General features: G+C 43.1%; 1 protein-coding gene across 1 annotated transcript in view; it reads left to right on the top strand.

Moving 5' to 3' along the window:
• Positions 1 to 20,430, top strand: part of LOC139370739 (solute carrier family 41 member 1-like) — a 30,457-nt gene that overhangs the window by 3,213 nt on the left and 6,814 nt on the right. Inside the window, exons 3-11 of the mRNA XM_071110406.1 lie at positions 3,534 to 3,757; positions 6,230 to 6,337; positions 6,895 to 6,966; positions 7,362 to 7,506; positions 7,982 to 8,128; positions 11,869 to 12,013; positions 12,389 to 12,468; positions 14,542 to 14,676; positions 17,047 to 17,195. Coding sequence (XP_070966507.1) covers positions 3,563 to 3,757; positions 6,230 to 6,337; positions 6,895 to 6,966; positions 7,362 to 7,506; positions 7,982 to 8,128; positions 11,869 to 12,013; positions 12,389 to 12,468; positions 14,542 to 14,676; positions 17,047 to 17,195 — 1,176 coding nt within the window. The 5' untranslated portion in view covers positions 3,534 to 3,562. The remainder of the gene's footprint in view (positions 1 to 3,533; positions 3,758 to 6,229; positions 6,338 to 6,894; positions 6,967 to 7,361; positions 7,507 to 7,981; positions 8,129 to 11,868; positions 12,014 to 12,388; positions 12,469 to 14,541; positions 14,677 to 17,046; positions 17,196 to 20,430) is intronic.

Genomic DNA, 20,430 nt, shown 5'->3' on the forward strand with positions numbered 1-20,430 from the left:
TGTCACCAAGTTCAACCTCAGACCAGAGGCAAGTTCTGCATAGCAAGTGCCAGACAGTATTCCCTTGGATTTTATTATGCAATCCTGGAACCCAGTCAATGTGTTTGTAATGCGGTCTCTACGCTGTGATATACAGTCCCATAGACCTGTCGCTTTGTCATTTAACAACAAACCCCGAAAGGCCATCGCTATAAATAATCCAGTGTGTACTTGTACGTTTGACTAAGGGCTCTATTCAATCTGTAAAGCTGAAGCGTTACAGATTCCGCAATATAAACGTAAAGGTAATTTCCGATTGAACCGACATATGCAACGTTTACCATGAATGCAGTCTCCACTAAAGTGGGAACATTGTCGTTTAATTTCAATCATGCTGTAAAGCTGAACTTCCACGATGCAGATTCAATAGAGCCCTAAACTTTGTTTTCACTGCACACACTGAGGATTATGTGGTCTAAAAAGGCCACGTTCACACTCAAGTTGTACAACTGATGTACAGCACATTTGGCACAATGGTTTTTGATACAGCAAAGTTTTTCTTCAGAAAAATAATTAGACAAGCATTGTGGAGACTGCACAATGGTTGTGTTTACTGTACATTTATGTTGTATCACAATAATAGCAGTTGTGCCACAACCATTGTGTCAAATGAGTTTAGTATTTTTGAATTTTATTAGGATCCCCATTAGCTGCTGCTAACGCAGCCACTACTCTTACTGGGGTCCACACAAAACATTTCAAATCGGAATTCACACTTTTGTACACTTAGGTCGAACATTCCATGCTTAATAACATTAGACATACGCCGGCAAATACTCCTTCGTTAATCGTAATATGTTACAGATACCACCCAGTGGGTCATACTGGGTCTCTTGCGGTATAATGTTAACCTTGGTGGAGTCTTTCATTTAAAAAACAAAATAGAGTCACACCGGATTGGAGCCATTCACCCAGTGAACGGAGTCCCATACATATGTTCCCTCAACACAACCGTGACGGCGTTGACGTTTTGTTTTATGTTACAGTCATCTCCAGACATAGTGGATTTATTTTACAGTGAAGTGAGACTGGTTAGTTGTACAACCTACGTGTGTACGGGGCCATAGAAGCTAAAGTGATTGGTATTTTGACATTTCAGGTTAAGATTTTGTGTTTTCCTCTGACTATTTTTTGGCAGTTGTTTTCTGGTCATTTTCTGGTCATTTTCTGGCCGTTTTTTGGTAGTTGTTTTCTTGTCAGAGGAAACCCCTACCGGGACTTACTGGCATTTACCAATAAGCTCCTGGCACTTACCAATAAGCTCGTGCTACCCTTCTCCTAAATGTGTCCTTGTGAAATCTCAAGAACTGGATTTACTGTACCACAACTAATCCTTCAGAAGCTTATGTTGTGAGACTGAAGTACAAGAAGTTGCATGACATTTCCGGGAGACTATCTCTGTTTGTGTCCCTCAACAATTAGATAACTTTTTTTAATTAATTTTTTTATTCCAGGCTAATCAGAGCAGGCATTATCATATAAATAGAATTACTAATTAAGTAGTTATATTTCTATGAGAATTATCTTGTGGGCACAAGCAACACATGATCTCTCAATTATAACTGTGTCCCAGAGTCCTCTAAGCCCTGAGTTTACAATCCGTATTGCAACACAGTGTCAGTGGGGGGGGAGCAGGAAGGAGAGAGCAGACTGTACACATCACGTCTCAGGGACACCTTTCAGCTGAGTCACTCTGTGTGTGTGTGTGTGTGTGTGTGTGTGTGTGTGTGTGTGTGTGTGTGTGTGTGTGTGTGTGTGTGTGTGTGTGTGTGTGTGTGTGTGTGTGTGTGTGTGATTTTTGTGTGTGTGCATGCGTAATCACTTAAAAGGGAGAGATAAAAGAGCTGGGCTCAGTTTCCTCTCTCCCTCTTTAACAGCATGCAAGACTCAAATCTCTGTCATGGTCATGGATGATTAAAAAGTTATTGATTTTTACTTCACTTCCAGTGTTTTGCTAATATTTACTAAATATCTTTCCGGTCAATATTTTTTAAAATCTGAATTTAAGTGAGAAGGAGAGGGGGATAGGGGGAGGGGAGAGAGGCAGACTTGCTAATAAAGACTGACGCAGAAAGAGCCAAAACCCCATTAGATGCCACGCCAATGGAGGGGAGACGGTCAACCCACCAATCAAAAAGGAGAGGAGATGTCCTTTAGAGGAGACCGGGCTAGTGCCACGTGTTTGTGAGAGGTGAAACACCTGCTGGCACAGAGGATGTGTCACAGAGTATGTGTCACAGAGTGGGGACAGGGAGGGTAGGAGGGCGAGAGAAGAGAGAGAATAAAGAAAACAGAGTTGAGAAAAAGAGTCGTTGGGATGCAGAGATAGATAGAAAATAAAAAAAGAGCAAAGGAGAGAGAGATTTAGAAATAGAGACAGAGTGAAGCAGAGCAATAAAACTACAGAGAGAGAAAGAAAGAGACCCCGTTTCAGTCTGTTAGCCCTGCTCATACAGAAGCCAGCAGCACCCCCTCCCTCCCTCCCTCCCTTCCTCACAGAAGCACCATCACAACAAACTCTGTCTGCATACCAGAGTACAGGAAACCCCTGGTGGCAATGGTACAGGTACTCTAACGCTTTGCCTCGCGACTCACACCTTATCGTTCTCACTCAATGTCTCACTGCAGTCCTTCTTCGGAGCCTTAGAACCACGGACCATCACCTTATTACCTCATTTCTCTTCTGCGACACACCGACAAACAACCACCGTCACGTCTCTCCGACCCAACATGAGGAAGGGGCTCCAGGGAAGCCAGGCTGCTCACACAGGGCAGTGGGAAGAAAAGGAGAGGAAAGAGGAGAGGCATCACGAGCAGCAGCAGCTGGGGAGGGCAGAGAAAAAGTTAGTAGCGTTCTGGTTGTCCTTGTCCCAGAGGACGTGGACATTTTTCAGGCCCCGCAGTGGCGAACGCACTGGCTGCTTCCAGCGGAGCCCCTCCGCAGCTCGCCTGCTGAAGAGCGAGGCGTGAGGAGTGCGAGAGGCCAAAGGCAGTCCGTGCCATTCTTCAGCTTCATCTACCATTAGCAAAAAAAAATGTTTTTGTTATATTAGTAACGTTGGCTAAAGACAGAAGCACAAGAGAGAGCGACAGGTGAAGGACAAGAGGAGGGAGGGAGGTTCGTCAAATGCCCTCTTCTTCTTTTCTGGGCTCTCTCCGGATTCTTTACCTTGGGGAAAAGCGTTAGGCAGCAGCTGAACTGTTACTTTTTGAACATTACGACAACAGACTGTCATTACATTTACTTCACGTTCAGAACATTAAGGCAACAAACTGTGACTCAAAAGGCGTTGTGCTGCTGTCGACTGGAAGAACTTCCTGCCCTCCTCTTGTTGTCGTCAAAGCCAGGCCTCCCTCCTCTGAAGAAACTTCCACTCGCAAAACTAAACTATAAAGTTTACCATAGAGGAGATATTAGTGGTGGAGATTGCTGGAGGTTAGTGTGACAAGGGGCAGGTGTCGCTCCCTAAACCCCTACTCGTCTTCACATGAAGAGATGGGGTAACTGGGACCTGCTGAGACCATGGTGGTCACCCATCTGGAGCTGGAACTGTGCTACCAAGGGAAGAAGCTGAGAGGCTTCACCTGTAAGCTGACCCGCTCCCCCTATGGCTACCTGCCCGAGAGTGCCTGGCTCATCGCAGCCCAGATCCTACTGCCCTTCCTGGTGGCCGGCCTGGGCATGGTGGCAGCGGGCATAGTCATGGACGTGGTGCAAGTATGGGCTAACTTTGTGTTTGTGTGTCTTGTAAAGTACATTTGTGTGCATGTGTGTGTATGTAATATCTGTGAACAATATCCATGTATGCATGTCTTTTCTTGACCTATCGTTAGGCTTTGAAACAGTATATTTGTGTGTATCAGGGCATGATGTAATGTGTTGTAAATCCCCTTGCATTTAAGCAAAAAAACAGGTGAGAGAGGTGCAGCTCCACAGATGTTTGGGCACCTACATTGTTACATTGCTTTGTATCAGCAATAGCCCACCAGTGGTGGGAACCGGTGGGGTTAGAAAAGGGCACACTGGCTACATCCCAAATGGCACACTGATCCCTTTAAATCTCAGACACACCAGTTTGTCTGCCACAGTACTTAGCACTTCTGAACAGTGTCGGCAGTCAATCTCTTATGTTTACACAGCAAAGACCTTGAAGTCGTCAGCCACCCAGCCTTGTTAAGATACCCCAAACCAGAAGGTGGAAGTAGAGTTGTTTGGCAATGCACGTTTATGTGTGTTGCTATATGGTCCAGTCAATGTTAGCTAGCTACCTAGCTAGCTGCACACAGTTTGCCCTTGTTGATAATAGCCAGATGGCAAGATCACAAATAAACAATTGAATTCACTCTCCATAATCACATACAGGCCTCAAATAAATGTTTAGCTATCTGGCTAATGTTAGCATGATACGCTAACTAGCTGTTGTGCTAGGTAGGTAAAGTAAAGATACTGCATTGACTCTCGGCAGCCAGCTACAAGCAGCTGCTACATCGAAACTAATCCATTGTGATTTAATTACAATGTTGCTAGCTACAGTGGCCAGATAGCTAGCTTGATAAAGCATTAAGTGTTGTGTGCATTGTTCTTCACTTAACACCCCATTTGTTTAATATGAAGTGTGTGCGACTGCATTGCTCAGTTAGCTAGCAAGCTAACTAATAATCTAGTGCACATTATCAAACCTTACAAAAAAAATCCTTCTTCAAGCACGAAACTCCTTACCGAGATGTAAAATATGTAAAGACTTCCTCTAGAAAGAAAATATATTATGCAGGTTTATTGTTTTTAGTTAGAACAATTCTGATGAAAAGGGGGTGCATTAGACCTGAAAAAGTGACCTATTTTTTCCCCTTTTTCTTGTCACTCATATCGGTTCCCCACATGGAGGTTCAAATCAAATCAAACTTTATTTGTCACATGTGCCGAATACAACAAGTGTAGACCTTACCGTGAAATACTTACTTACAAGCCCTTAACCAACAGTGCAGTTCAATATTTTTTTTTTACCATATAAACTAAAGTAAAAAAATAAAAATTAAAGTAACACAATAACATAACAATAGCGAGGCTATATACAGGGGGTACCGGTACCGAGTCAGTGTGCGGGGGTACAGGTTAGTTGAGGTAATTTGTAGGTAGGGGTGAAGTGTCTCTGCATAGATTTATTTTTAAAACTGTGAGTATCAGCAGTGTACAAAACAAATGGCCTCCCCCCAGGTGGTAAGGGTAGGTAACAACACATCCACCATGCTGATCTTCAACACAGGCGCTCCTCAGGGGTGCGTGCTCAGTCCACTTCTGTACTCCCTGTTCACCCACGACTGCATGGCCAGGCACGACTCCAACACCACCATTAAGTTTGCAAACGACACAACAGTGGTAGGCCTGATCAACGACGAGACAGCCTATACGGAGGAAGTCAGAGACCTGGCCGGGTGGTGGCAGAATAACAAGCTATCCCTCAACGGAACCAAGACTAAGGAGATTTTTGTGGACTAAAGGAAAAGGAGGACCAAGCACGCCCCCATTCTCATCGACGGGGCTGTAGTGGAGCAGGTTGAGAGCTTCAAGTTCCTTCGTGTCCACATCACCAACAAACTAGAATGGTCCAAGCACACCAAGACAGTCGTGAAGAGGGCACGACAAAGCCTATTCCCCCTCAGGAAACTAAAAAGATTTGCCATGGTTCCTGAGATCCTCAAAAGGTTCTACAGCTGCAACATCGAGAGCATTGATTCATTGCCTAGTAAGGCAACTGCTCGGCCTTTGACTACAAGGCACTACAGAGGGTAGTGCGTACGGCCCAGTACATCACCGGGGCTAAGCTGCCTGCCATCCAGGACCTCTACACCAGGCGGTGCCCTAAAAATTGTCAAAGACCCCAGCCACCCCAGTCATAGACTGTTCTCTCTACTACCACATGGCAAGCGGTACCTGAGTGCCAAGTCTAGGACAAAAAGGCTTCTCAACAGTTTTTACCCCCAAGGCATAAGACTCCTGAACAGGTAATCAAATGGCTACCCAGACTATTTGTATTGTGTGCCCCCCCCACCTCAACCCCTCTTTTTACGCTGCTGCTACTCTCTGTTTATCATATATGCATAGTCACTTTAACGGATATTATTCATTTATGGATATTATTCAGAGTAGTATGTTTCAGTACTAGCTAGTGTTTAATTGTGTATTATTCAGCACTGGGAGGTGTTTAAGGAGATCACAGAGGTGTTTATCTTGGTGCCAGCCCTGGTGGGACTGAAAGGCAACCTCGAGATGACATTGGCATCCAGACTGTCTACAGCAGTGAGTGGACACACATTGCCACACACACACTCATAGGCACGCATGCACACACAGACACTGATGCACACACTCAATGCTGGCACGACATGTTTAACGCTCAAACTAAAACGTGTGATTTTACACACACACACAACCATTTAGAAGCTGTTGCCATATATACAAAGACTTGAAATCACTGGCCACTTTAATAATGGAACACTAGTCCCTTTAATAATATTTAAATCATGTTTACGTGCTGCTTTACTCCTCTCATATATACTGTATGCTATTCTACTGTAATCAACTGTATGCCGACATAGCTCTATCTAATATTTATATATTTCTTAATTCCATTCTTTTAGTTTTAGATGTGTGTATCATTGTGAATCGTTTTTAGATAATACTACACTGCTAGATACTACTGCACTGTTGGAGCTAGGAACACAAGCATTTCGCTACACTCACAATGACATCTGCTAAATATGTGTATGTGACCAATAAAATTGTATTTAATTTAATTGAAATGTTATATCTCACCACTTTTCCTCTCCAACTCCCCCTCCCTCCCTCCCTATCAGGCGAACACTGGGCAGATGGATGACCCGAAGCAGCAGTGGAGGATGGTGTGTAGCAACTTGGCTCTTATTCAGGTGACACCGACGTCTCCGTCCAGCAAACACAGCCAATGGCATTTTATCAAACCAGTGCTGTCACTTTGGCTATCATGTACAGTCAACCACACAAGTTATTATGGAGTGAGTTTATCTGTAAATCCAACAGAGGGCACAAGAGGGTGTCATTGTATCAAGGCAATGACATGTCTCAGTACCATGCTTCATTCTCTCTCTCTCTTGCTCTCTCCTCTTCCCTCCCTTACTCTAACCTTTCCCCCTCGATCTCCCTCCTTCCTTTCCTGCCTCCCATACCCTTCCCTTGCTGACTCACCTGTTCCCTCTCTCTCCCTTTCCCTCTCCCTGCCTCTCTCTCTCTCTCTCCCCCTTCTCTCACTGCCGGTTTCTTATTCCCCCTCTCTCTTCCTCCATAGGTCCAGGCAACAGTGGTGGGTTTCCTGGCTGCGGTTGCCGCAGTGGGGTTGGGTGCGTTGACCAGGGGTCGTGTAGACTTTCTACAGGCTGCTGTCCTATGTGGCAGTAGTGTCACAACAGCCTTTGTAGCTGCCCTGTCCTTGGGTAGGTCAACGTAACAAAAGCACAACAGTATACTTGCCACTAGCTGATATACAAGCTCTGACACCAGTAATTCTAGGTAGAATTGTAGGGAATGGAAAAGTGAACCCAGGTTGCTAGCGTGAAAGGCAAGCACCTTACCCATTGCACCAGCGTAATCCTATATACCACCCATGGTTAAGCCACTTTGTGAGAATTGTATCAGGGCTCATTAGTGAAGATTGCTACACCATGTCCATGTCACTTCGATTGTTCCGATGTTTAACAGCTGTATATTTACTAGGTATACCGGAAATTGAGAGTGATCTTTTCTATCTTTTGGCAATAGATGACAATCAGGAACCCGACAAACCTTAAGAGTTGTCCTGCTGAAATGTTTGAATAAATAAATAAAACTAGATATGCACTTTGATATGGATGATTCTATTTTAGATTGACAGTAGGCCATAGTATGTGTGTCCACTCTCTGTATCGGTAGGACTAGTGATGGTGGGAGTGATCATCGGCTCCAGGAAGGTGGGCATCAACCCTGACAATGTGGCAACACCCATCGCCGCCAGCCTGGGTGACCTCATCACCCTCTCTCTGCTGGCCGGGGTCAGCAGCTTCCTCTTCAGGTTCAAAGGTCAGATCAATCGCCATAGAATAACTGGAATGTGCCGTAATCCTGTCGAGCTGTAATTCTCTCAACAGCCGGACCACTTATGCTTATGTTCCAGCCTCGGCTCGGCCGCTGTCTGTGTCCTTCCTACCTGTCATTCCTCCTTTATTGTCTGTCCCCCTCACTTCATACTGTCCTGTCGGGGAAAAAACCTGTTAAAGTACAAAAGGACGTTTGAATCTCTGATTTCCTTAAAATGTGGGCTTTTTTTATTATCTTAACCTTCACACCTACCACTGACTAGACCCATCTTGAAGATTGCCAGGACTGGATGCAATATTAAGCTAAGCCTAGGTAGAGCCAGAGCCATTATTATTTTAAATATATGGCTCTGGGTAGAGCTATTTTCATATGCCTAGGTTCCGATTCCCTACACTTCTTCCCAAAATGGGCACTTGTTCCCCCCCTCATGGATTTAAAAGTATTGGATTAATGTATGCATGGACTAGACCATAGCCACGGGAAGTAGGAGTGACGAGGGTGCTGCAGCACCCCCTGATTAATACATTTTTTGTTTTTAAATGTCCCTACTAAATTAGAACTTTTATTACCTTTATTACTCCTGTATGAAAAGAGAAAAATACTTGTCAGCAGAGCGGAGAAAAATACTCCTCAGCAACCCCCTCTGTCGACTGCACCTCCGTCAACAGCACCCCACGGGCATGGGCTAGACTAGATGGAGTTTCCACAATATGCTTTACACCAGTCCACGAAGGACACTTTGAGGAGAAGGGTAAAGAATCAGACAGAAGCCCAGGTCTTTCAGATTTTTTAGGAAAGTGCTTGGTAGAAAAGAGTTGATTTAAAACTGATCTCTCATTGTTTCCCAGCTGGAATAGACTATGATCATGAAGTAGATATTTTACAATTTCCTTTCCAGGCAATAAAAAATCTTGTTGACCTTTGCAGTGAATAAAAAATCTTACGCTTGACAAGGCCAATGAAATCTGCATCTCGCTGGAAGCACCGCCTTCCACAGGTGACAAGCCCAAGGCTTGGATTCATTCCTTTAATTATTCTGCTCTTCACTTCGACGTGAGCAGCAACGATTCACACGACTAAAAACAAACCCTTTGGGAACATTTTGTGGTAGTGCGTGCTCACCCCCTGTGCTTTGTGGGCTGGAGTTTTTGTATTTGTTCTCCTAGTTTCCTAACCACAAACCAATGACTTTTTCTTCGTATTGCTTGGCCTGGCTGTAGCAAAGAGTAAGATCGCTGACGCGACCGAAAAGACAGGATAACAAGCCAGGTTTGGGTTCACGACCATGCCCAAATGAATATAAAGATACTCACATTTGTTGCCTTGTATGTCTCAACGCATGCTCTGGCTGCCCTCACTTGAATCAGTTTGTGTGCGGGACTAGGGGATGAGGTCAGTAACAGTGGCTTGCCCGCGGCTGGAACTGTTCCCTAAGTCCAAGGCGCAGGTTCTCTTGACAATCGTGTAGCATTCTTGAGGTGGCTTGGTGTTTCTGATAGTGACTTCCTCTTCCTGGTGCCTGTACCTCGGCTGAGTCTGAGTTGCGGGACGCAGATATGGATTGGGTCTGGTTGGAGCAAATATCTTGTCTGCCTGGTTGTGGTGTACGCGGTTGCTGTCGCCAGTTACGGGAGGCTACTCAAAGAGAGAGGGTGGCAAGGTTTGGTAGGTACCCCTTGCTGCCTGTGTCTGCCTCGGTCAAGCACCGCTTGCCTCTCTTCCTAGAATTGTCAATGATGGGTCCGGTCCTACCTCAGTGATCCGGTCCTATGCAGACTTCCGAGAACAGCCTAGCTAAACAAGTGCTGCATAGCGTGCTAGCCAGGTTAGCTAACTCGCCAAACTATTCCTGCCACCCCACGTGGAGTTGCTAGGGTAGCTCTCTTGTTTAATATATGTAGCATTAAGTCACTTGGTTATTCTAAACAGATCTTGTTGCAGTCAAAGAGGCTATCTAGCCTAGCTTAGACTAAAACATCTCCTGGCTAAAGTCAGCTAGCATAAACAACTTCTGGTGAATGAAACTTCCTAGCTTTCCCCCAGGATTATGGCAACTCGTTCCAATTTCCAATTCCTGGAGTGGGAGGGAGTGGAGGAAGCGGGGCTTGCGTGCACCTCCGATAAGGAAGAAGCCCCCGAGCACGGGTCTGAGGGACCAGTGCGCCCCTCCACAAAAACGTTACCATGACAACAGTACCTACACATTTGGTTACAGCCCAAACGGGGTACTTTATTTATTTATCCGTTATTTTACCAGGTAAGTTGACTGAGAACACGTTCTCATTTGCAGCAACGACCCTGGGGAATAGTTATAGGGGAGAGGGATGAATGAGCCAATTGTAAATTAGGTTATTAGGTGACCGTGATGGTTTGAAGGCCAGATTGGGAATTTAGCCAGGACACCGGGGTTAACACCCCTACGATAAGTGCCATGGGATCTTTAATGACCTCAGAGAGTCAGGACACCCGTTTAACGTCCCATCCGAAAGACAGCACCCTACACAGGACAGTGTCCCCAATCACTGCCATTGGGACATTTTTTTAGACCAGAGGAAAGACTGCCTCCTACTGGCCCTCCAACACCACTCCCAGCAGCATCTGGTCTCCCATCCAGGGACTGCTTAGCTTTAGAAGCAAGCCAGCAGTGGTATGCAGGGTGGTATGCTGCTGGCATCAGCCATCGCCAGAGCCCGGGCTTTGTGCAAGCTATACAGTCTCAAGGAAGCACAAAGTATTTATTTATTTTATTCTACCTTTCTTTAAATAGGCAAGTCAGTTAAGAACAAATTCTTATTCACAATGACGGCCACAACAGTGGGTTAACTGCCTTGTTCAAGGGCAGAACGACAGATGTTTGTCTTGTCAGCTCGGGATTTAATCTAGCAACCTTTCGGTTACTGGCCCAATGCTCTAACCACTAGGCTACCTGCCGCCCCTAGGCTACCTGCCGCCCCTAGGCTACCTGCCGCCCCTAGGCTACCTGCCTAGGGGCGGAAGGTACCCAGGGTGAGAGTAATAGGTTTGCTCTCTGTCCACAAGGAGGCACCCCTCCCCATAGGTGGCTCATTTCTGGGATTCATTGCTGATTCCTGCCTGTAGCTCACTAGTCCCTATGAGGCATAGCCGCCGGAAGTAGGGGTGCTGAGGGCAGCAGCACACCCTGGAAAATCAAAAATAAATGAATAATAATATTTTTTTCACAAAAGTAGTGCACTGGGCCTTTAATAGCCCTGTATAAATGCCATGGGCCATTTAACTTGGTGTCCATTGGGGCCGGCTTGGGGCGGGATTTCCTTTCCCCATAGTTGTGTTGTACCAAGAGTACCGACTGAAAAGGAATGTAAAGTTATGACTATAACTACTGTTTCCTGAAGGAGGGAAACGAGGTACAACACAACTATGGGGAAATGAATTAAAGGAACGAATCCGAGCCTCGGCTTATCACCTGTGGAAGGCTGGGCTTCCAGCCAGGCGCGGATTTCATTACCCTTGTCAGGCGTAAGTACGACTCCCCATAGTTGTGTTGTACCTAGTTTCCCTGCTTCAGGGAACAGTAGTTATAGTCATAACATTCCGTTTTGCTGGCTATTGCAGGTCTGCTTGATACATGTCTAACGCAGTGTATTGGGTGTGTTCCAGATACACATTTTCTTATTTTATACCCGTGTATGTGGAATGTGCTCACTTTCTCACACACACTCGCTACCTGTCCTGTCTTCCAGAGATGTGGTACCTGCCTGTGCTGGTGTGTGGTTTCTTCCTGGTTCTCATCCCGCTGTGGGTGGTCATTGCCCGGCGCTCTCCTCCAATTAGAGAGGTCCTGAGGTCTGGGTGGCAGCCCGTCATCGTAGCCATGTCCATCAGCAGGTAAAGGCCTGGGGCTTTCAACAATCTATTGTTATTCAATCAACATTCTATCAATATTCAATCAATGTTCTATTAATGATCTACAAAAGACTCCAGCTAGTTTCCTTCAAGGAGACAACCGTGCAGTATACACACTTAAAGTGCATCTTGAAGGACTTAATCGCTTCCTCTTTCCTCACCTTTATCTAAACTGATTTGATATAACTGGACAAGTAAAATATACTTCTCAGTAGGCTTCCATGCACCATATCGCTTTCATCTATCCTCTCCTTTCAGATCAGTGCAGATAATTTAAAAAATACTTTATTATGACAACTTTCGGCTTTGGACATGTTAAGTCACGTTTGTGTCCCATTGTGTCCTTTTAAACCACAGTATCGGAGGCCTTATTCTGGACAAGACCGTGAGCGACCCGAACTTTGAGGGCATGGCGGTGTTCACCCCAGTAATCAACGGTGAGTGTACTGAACCTTACTCCTCAAACAAATGAAAGGGCGGGACCTGTGTGTAATTCAATGTTGAATGTTGAATAGTTCCTACTTCCTCCTAACTAACAAATATCCTCAAGAAACCACCCGAGAAACAGCTGTCCCACTGGGAAAATACTGGTTGAATCAACATGGAAAACTGATTGGATTTGCAAAAAGTCGTCAACATAAGGGCATTTAGTCTTTTTTGAACACAACTTTTAACCTAAATCCAATGATATGGTGACATTGTTGTTGATTTCACGATGAATTCATGTTTGTTGACAAACTAGAAGTTGAACTTACGTCTGTGCCCAGTGGGGTATGGGAAAAACTAGAAACGGGTTTAACCTTTTTGCAATGCTGTTTACCATTACTAAATATGTCTCTCGTAAAGCCACCATTAAATCTCATTTGTGCTCATGTTGGGAAATGGGTTCGAGTCGAGAAGCCATAGCTTAATTGGTCTCAAATTGTTATAAACATAGCATTACTTTACATATGTTTGTTATCCTTAGCCTGTCCACTACTGTAAGATATTATGTAAGCTTAAATGTCAAATCTGGTACTCTTTTCCCTCAAAGACAACATCTGGTTTTCTTGGTAGAGAGATATATGACGTATGACAAAATAGATGGGCGTGGGATCTTGTCCTATTTAAACAGTCTTTGAAGTATGACAGTAAATTACTATAATTTGTGTGATTGTTTACAAAAGCACAACGGCTTAATGCAAAGCATCTAAATGGCATCAACATTTATTTCATTAGTCATAAGTTGGTTTTCACACAAGTTAAAGAGTGCCATGTCACTAAAGGCCTAGTCTGTGATATTTACAGCCATTTTTGACCATTTAAATTAGTGACATATACCCATTAATTGTGAAGAATATCACTTATAAATGCATTATGAGTCTTGAAAGCCATGACTACGAGGCCTCCCGAGATGTTCATTACTTATACGGAATAAAAGGACGCTAATTTAAACCACTCAGCAGCCTAGTCAGAACATCAGAGGGGAAGGAGGTAAGTAATTGAAGTTCCCACATCTTCTGTAAATAAGACTCTTAGTATGGCGATGTTTGTTACCCATGGCTAGCCACCATCGCTGGAGAGGAATAACAATAGGGTTTACATAAACCTCAGCCTGTTTAGAATGACAACTATGCACTCTCTGCTTCGAATTTCCTCTATACTGCATATTTTCCAGCCTCAGCTAGCGATACCAAAGGTTTCCGCTTTTATCTGCATTTCAAGACAGGAAGTACATTTGCATTGCCATTCAGTGTTTCTTTCTCTCTCTCTCTCTCTCTCTCCCTCCATCACTGTTTGTCTCTCTCACCGCTCTCCCTCTGCCTCCCTCACAATCTCTCTTTTCCTCTCTTTCTCCTGCCTCTCCAATCACTCTCTCCCTCTCCTCCTCTCTGCCTCTCCACCTCTCTCCGTTCCTCTCAACCCCATCCAATAATATGCAAGACTTAGCTGTTGGCTGTGGAAGCATGGCTGTTGAGAATGTAATTTTAAGAGCTATTGCAGGGAACTACAGCGAGACACGCTCAAGGCTATTAGACATATTTGTATTCCTCTCGGAGAGATGCGCCCAAGGCAATAAGATATGCATTCATCATCCCATCACATGTTTCTGAGTGAGGATGTTGTTAAGATTATAAGGACCATATTGAGTTTTTCATGACTGGATGATACAGTCTTCAACAACACCTGTAGCGTTGTGCTTGCTACCACGCTTTTAATACTTCTCTGATTTGAAGAGAAGCAGTATAATCTCATGGATACAAGATCATGCTCTCTCTTTGCACGAACTCACTTTAAATATATGCCATTACAGTTACAGCCGAACAAGCCCTACTTGAGGAACTATAAAAAGTTGCAGAAAACCAAAACTACCTACAATTACCTTAAAGATGCTTCATAACCTTGAAAATACCTATCATTTATTAAAGCCAGAGCTCAAGCCTAAATATGTAACAGACCATTTCGACAAATGATCCCTGAAAAAAAAAAAACTATTTCCAATGATTGTTCTGTTCCATCCCTTCACCCAGGTGTGGGAGGTAACTTGGTGGCCATCCAGGCAAGTCGCATCTCCACCTACCTCCACTACTGGAGCATGCCTGGGACCCTGCCCTCCAAGATGGCACAACACTGGCCTGGCCCCTGCCTGACCTTCTGCTCCTCAGGTCAGCAGTCAAAACACACTTCAACTTCAAACACACACATACAGTTGAAATCAGAAGTTTACATACACTTAGGTTGGAGTCATTAAAACTTGTTTAAAACTTGTCCAGGTGCACTGTTGAAAACTTTAGAGTTTTTTTTGGACAGCAGTGGCTTCTTCTGTGGTGTCCTCCCATGAACACCATTCTTGTTTAGTGTTTTACGTATTGTGTATCGTAGACTCGTCAACAGAGATGTTAGTATGCTCCAGAGATTTCTGTAAGTCTTTAGCTGACACTCTAGGAATCTTCTTAACCTCATTGAGCATTCTGCGCTGTGCTCTTGCAGTCATCTTTGCAGGACGGCCACTCCTAGGGAGAGTAGCAACAGTGCTGAACTTTCTCCATTTATAGACTATTTGTCTTATCGTGGACTGATGAACATCAAGACTTTTAGAGATACTTCTGTAACCCTTTCCAGCTTTATGCAAGTCAACAATTCTTAATATTAGGTCTTCTGAGATCTATTTTGTTCAAGGCATGGTTCACATCAGGCAATGCTTCTTGTGAATAGCAACCTCAAATTTTGTGCGTGTTTTTTATAGGGCATGGCCGATCTAACCAACATCTCCAATTTTGTCTCATTGATTGGACTCCAGGTTAGCTGACTCCTGACTCCAAATATCTTTAGCCTAGGGGTTCACATACTTTTTCCAACCTACACTGTGAATGTTTAAATTATGTATTCAATATAGACAAGAAAATACAATAATGTGTGTCTATTGTTGTGATTTAGATGTAGATAAGATCAAATTTGATGACACATTTTTGCATAAATTCAGGAATTCCAAAGGGTTCACGTACAAAAACATATGTATTCTTCACACTACCAGCATCAACTTATTTTTGCTTGTGCAAGTATTCATCCCAATTTTCAAAGGGCCTCTCTTGTAGGACATCTACAGTTGAAGACGGAAGTTTACATACACTTAGGTTGGAGTCATTAAAACTTGTTTTTTCAACCACTCCACAAAGTTTTGGCAAGTCGATTAGGACATCCACTTTGTGCATGACACAAGTAATTTTTCCAACAATTGTTTACAGACAGATCACTTCACTTATACGACCCAGTGGGTCAGAAGTTTACATACACTAAGTTGACTGTGCCTTTAAACAGCTTGGAAAATTCAAGAAAATGATGTCATGGCTTTAGAATCTTCTGATAGGCTAATTGACCTCATTTGAGTCAATTTGAGGTGTACCTGTGGATGTATTTCAAGGCCTACCTTCAAACTCAGCCTCTTTGCTTGACATCATGGGAAAATCAAAAGAAATCAGCCAAGACCTTCATTTGCTCATCCTTGGGAGCAATTTCCAAACGTCTGAAGGTACCACGTTCATCTGTACAAACAATAGTATGCAAGTATAAACACCCTGGGACCACGCAGCTGTCATACCGCTCAGGAAGGAAGCAGACCACTGCTCCAAAACCACCATAAAAAAGCCAGACTATGGTTTGCAACTGCACATGGGGACAAAGATCGTACTTTTTGGAGAAATGTCTTCTGGTCTGATGAAACGAACAAAAAACTGTTTGGCCATAATGACCATCTTTATGTTTGGAGGCAAAGCCCTGACCTCAATCCTATAGAACATTTGTGGGCAGAACTGAAAATGCGTGTGCGAGCAAGGAGGCCTACAAACCTGACTCAGTTACACAAGATCTGTCAGGAGGAATGGGCCAAAATTCACCCAAGTTACGGTGGGAAGCTTGTGGAAGGCAACCCAAAACATTTGACCTAAGTTAAACAATTTAAAGGCAACGCTACCAAATACCAATTGAGTGTATGTAAACTTCGGACCCCTGGGAATGTGATGAAAGAAATAAAAGCTGAAATAAATCACTCTCTACTATTATTCTGACATTTCATATTCTTAAAATAAAGTGGTGATCCTACCTGACCTAAGACCGGTAATGTTTACTAGGATTAAATGTCAGGAATTGTGAAAAACTGAGTTTAAATGTATTTGGCTAAGGTGTATGTAAACTTCCGACTTCAACTGTAAATAGAGATTGTTAAATACCCACATGAACACACAACATGACACAACACTGCCCTGACCCTTGCCTGACCTTCAGCTCCTCAGCTAACCAGTCAAAACAAACTTCAAAAGTAGCACAAACAGTACAAAATCCCAATTTGACGACTGCACACATCCACACACAATTTTACTTACCCATAGCAGTTGTCTTGCACACTTCCTCCGACCTAGACAGTAATAAGATAGTTAACTTTTTAAAGTTTTAGATGATTTTGTATTAATTTACCAAGAGTGCTGTCATTTAATTCAAACCGTTTTTAAGTCCTCAAATTTTCCTGTTTACATCCACAGGGGTCAACTCCAAGTCAGCCAGAGTTCTGGTCTTCCTGGTGGTTCCGGGTCACCTGCTCTTCCTCTACACCATCCACTTACTGAAGGGCGGCCACGGCACCCTCACGTCTGCCTTCGTCTGCCTATACCTGTGTGCAGCCCTGCTACAGGTCAGATGTCAAATATATATGTACCACAGGCATTAAACTAGCTAAACCATAGACTGTATACAACTCTTACTGTAACAGCTGACATACTGTACATTGAAAAATCTATAGCTGACATATGGACATAATAATAATTAATTAGAGTGCAATTATTTATTTAGGTTTTTGGGTTTATAAACTTCAATGATAGAAACCAAATAGGAATTGTTTAGAAATGATAATGGTGCATTTTCAGTGCGGCCTCTGGGGAAAAATGAGTTTCACACCCCTGTGTTAGTTATAGTATTTTATTCTATGTAATTTCATTGAACCTAGTTATTCCATAGTGACACGCTGCAACAAGAACGTAGGACACCTTTATTGCCATAAACCTGTGAACTTTGTGAAAAAGTTAGGTCAGTTTCATGGAGGAATGCTTATTTTCTCGACACCTCTTTTTTTGTTCGGATCTCACACATTAAGGAGGGTTTGAGTCCAGGGAATCATAGGTGTACACTAAGAAAATAATTTGGATGACTTTATCACGTCAAGACAAACAATGGCCTTAGTAGAAATGTTTTATAAAAAAGATTTACAGTTTTTCAGCCCTCTTGCTTGGCCAAACTCCAGCGCTGCAATTCAAACCACATGTTGCTGAAACAGGTCGACCAACAGACTGACACGTCTGTCTAGAACACAACAGTGTTTTAGTCCTGCTGTTTATCACATCAAATGGTCTTTTTCAGTACAGTTGAAATGACCAGTGTTGTCATTTGCAACTTTTCAGTGTAAACCTGATAGCCGCTTATCAGTAGGGGACGTATAAATATAATTATACACCGTATACAGCAACAGACAGATGTGGCTTACAAAAACCATATGTAATATAAATGTGCGTACTTGTACAAGAGCATATGTGTAATAGTAACTATCTAAACCTAGACCGTATAAAAACAAGATCTAAACCAAGAGGCAATGGAATGATTACTGCTCAATAAAGATTGGGTTTGACTAAAGTCCAGCATACACAGTGGGTTGTCAGGCCCAGTGTTGCCAAATTACTGTATCAGTTCTTCTTCTCAGCATTGCTCCATGAACATAACCAAAGCTTAATCGTTCAGTTCCAACCAGTATGAACATAACAGTGGCATAAAATGGAACAGAGGAGCGCTTGTTTGGTAATACAGTTGAAGTCGGAAGTTTACATACACCTTAGCCAAATACATTTCAAATCCATTTTTTCACAATTAATGACATTTAATCCAAGTAAACATTACCGGTCTTAGGTCAGGCAGGATCACCACTTTATTTTAAGAATGTGAAATGTCAGAATAATAGTAGAGAGAATGATTTACTTCAGCTTTTATTTCTTTCATCACATTCCCAGTGGGTCAGAAGTTTACATACACTCAATTAGTATTTGGTAGCATTGCCTTTAAATTATTTAACTTGGGTCAAACATTTTGGGTAGCCTTTCACAAGCTTTCCACAATAAGTTGGGTGAATTTTGGCCCATTCCTCCTGACAGAGCTGGTGTAACTGAGTCAGGTTTGTAGGCCTCCTTGCTTGCATATGCTTTTTCAGTTCTGCCCACAAACTTTCTATAGGATTGAGGTCAGGGCTTTGTGATGGCCACTCCAATACCTTTACTTTGTTGTCCTTAAGCCATTTTGCCACAACTTTGGAAGTATGCTTGGGGTCAACGTCTATTTGGAAGATCCATTTGCGACCAAGCTTTAACTTCCTGACAGATGTCTTGAGATGTTGCTTCAATATATCCACATCATTTTCCAACCTCATGATGCCATCTATTTTGCGAAGTGCCCCAGTCCCTTCTGCAGCAAGGCACCCCCACAACATGATGTTGCCACCCCAGTGCTTCACGGTTGGGATGAAGTTCTTCGGTTTGCAAGCCTCCCCCTTTTTCCTCCAAATATAACGATGGTCATTATGGCCAAACAGTTCTATTTCTGTTTCATCAGACCAGAGGACATTTCTCCAAAAAGTACCATCTTTGTCCCCATGTGCAGTTGCAAACCGTAGTCTGGCTTTTTATGGTGGTTTTGGAGCAGTGGCTTCTTCCTTGCTGAGCGGCCTTTTTGGTTATGTCAATATAGGACTGTAGATACTTTTGTACCTGTTTCCTCCAGCATCTTCACAAGGTCCTTTGCTGTTGTTCTGGGATTGATTTACACTTTTTGCACCAAAGTATGTTCATCTCTAGGAGACAGAACGTGTCTCCTTCCTGAGTTGTATGACAGCTGTGTGGTCACATGGTGTTTATACTTGCGTACTATTGTTTGTACTGATGAACGTGGTATTTTCAGGCATTTGGAAATTGCTCCCAAGGATGAACCATACTTGTGGAGGTCTACAATTTTTTTCTGAGGTCTTGGCTAATTTCTTTTGATTTTCCCATAATGTCAAGCAAAGAGGCACTGAGTTTGAAGGTAGGCCTTGAAATACATCCACAGGTACACCTCCAATTGACTCAAATTATTTTAATTAGCCTATCAGAAGCTTCTAAAGCCATGACATCATTTTCTTGAATTTTCCAAGCTGTTTAAAGGCACAGTCAACTTAGTGTATGTAAACTTCTGACCCATTGAAATTAAGATGCAGTGTATTATAAGGGAAATAATCTGTCTGTAAACAATTGTTGGAAAAATTACTTGTGTCATGAACAAAGTAGATGTCCTAACTGACTTGCTGACTTAAATTGCTGACTTAAATTTGTGGAGTGGTTGAAAAAACAAGTTTTAATGACTCCAACCTAAGTGTATGTAAACTCCCGACTTCAACTGTAGATGTCCGACAAGAGAGGCCCTTTGAAAATGGGGATGAATACTTGCACAAGCAAAAATAAGTTGATGCTGGTAGTGTGAAGAATACATATGTTTTTGTACGTGAACCCTTTAGAATTCCTGAATTTATGGAAAAATTGGTCATCAAATTCGATCTTATCTACTTCTAAATCACAACAATAGACACACATTATTGTATTTTCTTGTCTATATTGAATACATCATTTAAACATTCACAGTGTAGGTTGGAAAAAGTATGTGAACCCCTAGGCTAAAGATATTTGGAGTCAGGAGTCAGCTAACCTGGAGTCCAATCAATGAGACAAAATTGGAGATGTTGGTTAGATCGGCCATGCCCTATAAAAAACATGCACACAATTTGAGGTTGCTATTCACAAGAAGCATTGCCTGATGTGAACCATGCCTTGAACAAAATAGATCTCAGAAGACCTAAT

The sequence above is a fragment of the Oncorhynchus clarkii genome, chromosome 17 (assembly GCF_045791955.1).
Source record: "Oncorhynchus clarkii lewisi isolate Uvic-CL-2024 chromosome 17, UVic_Ocla_1.0, whole genome shotgun sequence".
NCBI classification, from domain to species: Eukaryota; Metazoa; Chordata; class Actinopteri; order Salmoniformes; family Salmonidae; genus Oncorhynchus; species Oncorhynchus clarkii.